The sequence below is a fragment of the Rhagoletis zephyria genome, unplaced genomic scaffold (genome assembly GCF_001687245.7).
Source record: "Rhagoletis zephyria isolate East Lansing unplaced genomic scaffold, Rhagoletis_zephyria_1.1 Rzeph_scaffold_01219, whole genome shotgun sequence".
Lineage (NCBI taxonomy): Eukaryota > Metazoa > Arthropoda > Insecta > Diptera > Tephritidae > Rhagoletis > Rhagoletis zephyria.
The window spans coordinates 97,555-100,145 of NW_016158303.1; the positions used below are offsets into that span (position 1 = coordinate 97,555).

General features: G+C 35.4%; 1 protein-coding gene across 1 annotated transcript; it reads right to left on the reverse strand.

Annotated features, from left to right (window-relative positions):
- Positions 1-620: 620 nt before the first annotated feature.
- Positions 621-1,975, reverse strand: LOC108363219 (uncharacterized). Its single transcript, XM_017616511.1, has 5 exons — positions 1,970-1,975; positions 1,765-1,897; positions 1,059-1,215; positions 853-984; positions 621-654 (listed from the first exon to the last, which is right to left on the reverse strand). The coding sequence occupies exons 1-5, from the start codon at positions 1,973-1,975 to the stop codon at positions 621-623; spliced, it is 462 nt and encodes a 153-aa protein (XP_017472000.1).
- Positions 1,976-2,591: the final 616 nt, after the last annotated feature.

A 2,591-nucleotide genomic window follows, 5' to 3' on the forward strand; every position in this document is an offset into this window, starting at 1 on the left:
CAAGCCCTTTCATTTGACACCTCATTTTTGAAAATCGAATGAACGGTGCAAATCTTATGCAATTAACAAAATTGCCTTCGCACAGAATAGTATCTCTAGCCACACCAACTTTCCGCGAATATTTGCCGCAGCATTTTCATTCATTTATGAAGGAGAACGACAGCAGTGAACCTTCGCGAAGGCATCGCTGCCACTTATAGCTACATATATGAACGCACGCTGTTTGGTCCACCAATACATACGCGTACGAACAACAGCGGAAATTTTTTCTACCTAACATTCGCGAACGCGAACTATCTGGACTGGTTTTATGCTTCACGTTCGCGAAGGAGAATCAATACAGAATATTTGAATCGTTCACCTTCGCGTATAAAATCATAAATGTATGTTCGCGAAGATTCATATATGAATATTTCCGAACCCTGATTGGAAGCCATCACTTTTTAACATTTTCTTCCCTAGGTTATACTAGCTGCAATTGTTCTACATAATTTTTTACGCCTACAAACTTCTAACGAGGAATGTGAAAACGAATCGTTTGCAAATTTGAGAAGTGTTGATCGCAATAATTTGCAAACTGCAAACGCCGCAACTCAACAAGCATTGCAAACCGAACACTACTATGCGAATTCCTTAACATGACTTGACTGACACCTTCTAGCACAAACGCACAAATAAATGAACAATTATTTTAGCTCACTTTTTTATTTATTTTTTATTTTTTGTGAAAATAGTACCAAAATTTCTGCCTGCAGTTCGTCTACCTCTTCTGCAGACAAACGGCTAAACTTTGCTCGCAGCAAAGTAAAAAAACTGTCCTCGTCTGAGGTATTTGTTGATTCGCCATCATACTTGCTTTTCATGCGTACCAATACGTCCTCAAACAAGTCGTCCATCTTACGCTTCTTGGCCGCATCTCGCTGCGGTGTTTGGGCCTCTTCGGTCTCATCTGTTTCTTCTGAATAGTCAACGTTGGATGTTGTACTAAAAATTAACAATAAAAAGCAAAATAAATACATGCTAATTGTTTATGCGACATTAATTCGCACTGGGCCCACCATTCCGCTTCCACCGAGTCGTTTAAGAACGACATAGCGTCCCTCAGCTTCCATGGCTTACGAAAGCTGCTGCCACTGCCAGAGGGATTAGCGCCTTCCACAATTTCCCTTCTGTTACGGTCGCATAAGGAACGCCACCTCGTCTTACAATTGCAGGCTGCAAAAATAAAGTGCTTATTAACACATTTCCTTGTACATACACATATACAGTATATTTTGCTTAGCTATACATCCTTCTTTGCACGAAAAACTTGTGCACTTAAGCGAATTTTCTTTACTACTTCAATGAGGAAGGTATCCAAATCCCTATGAAACCAAATAATGGAGAAGCACTTACCACGTAGAAATTACTGCAAGCGAAATTTTTACCGAATAGTATCTAATTATCTATATAACTACACAAATTTATAGCCATTTTCGTTGTTCTGCGAAATGAACAAAATAAATAAAAAGTTATAAAATTAGGTAATTGTAGGGCCAGTGCAGGTAAACGTAATACTTTCTTTGATAATTGATACTAGTCGCACTAGTATGCTAAATGCATCTATCGGAGCAGTTTCCTTATAAATGTTAAAAATAATGCCTCTGATGCGCATTTTAGGGTAGGTATCTTAAATGTGCACTTAAGCATAGAGGCAGCAAAGCAAAATATACTGTATATATATATATATATATATATATCTAAGTCAACGATAAAATAACTTACGAGTATTTTCCAATAGTACGGCTATTTCGACCCAAGCGGCTTCCTTAAGCGCCTTATTTTTGTAGGCTTTGTGCTTCTTTAAATAAAGGCACTCATGCTCACGCACAGCTTCATTAAATTTCTCGTTGCAAATCTGTAAAAAGAAAAGAAATGAAGGTTTTATTTCCATAAAAAGTATAGAAATTAACTTAACATTTATACTTGCCTCCATATCACCAATCAAGTCAAACGTCAACTGAGAAAAAACTAGAGCTGGAATACTATCGATAGTTGAAAACTGTCGCCACTATCGATAGTTGTTGAAAACTATCAATGTCAGTTTTTATCGAAACCCAATACATATCTCTTTTTACAAACCTTCATGGCTCGAGGCTAAACGGATTTGTAAGTAAAAGTAAAATTTTAAATATTTATACATTACAGAAAATCCCAATTTTTTTAGGTAAATTTGATTTTTTTTTGGTGCAAATAACAGCGGCGCGCTAGGGGGGGGGAGGGCGGGTGAAAACGTGGAATTGTCCAAATTTTTATAAGTTTATATTTCAAAAACTATTGAACAGATTTTCAAGATATGTTGCACAGTTGTAAAGGTAATTAAAAGACCTTGATATATATACCTACATATATAATAGATAAATATTTCGAGAAAAAGTAAAAAAAAATAACGTAATTATGGCCTTTTTATAAAAATTTATGTTTTTGATAAAAAATTACGTAATTAGCCATATTACGAGATATATTTCATATTTATATATCAGAAAGACCACAAAAACACCTTTAATTTTGTATATGATTTGTAAGAAAAAATTCTTCTGCGCATAATAATT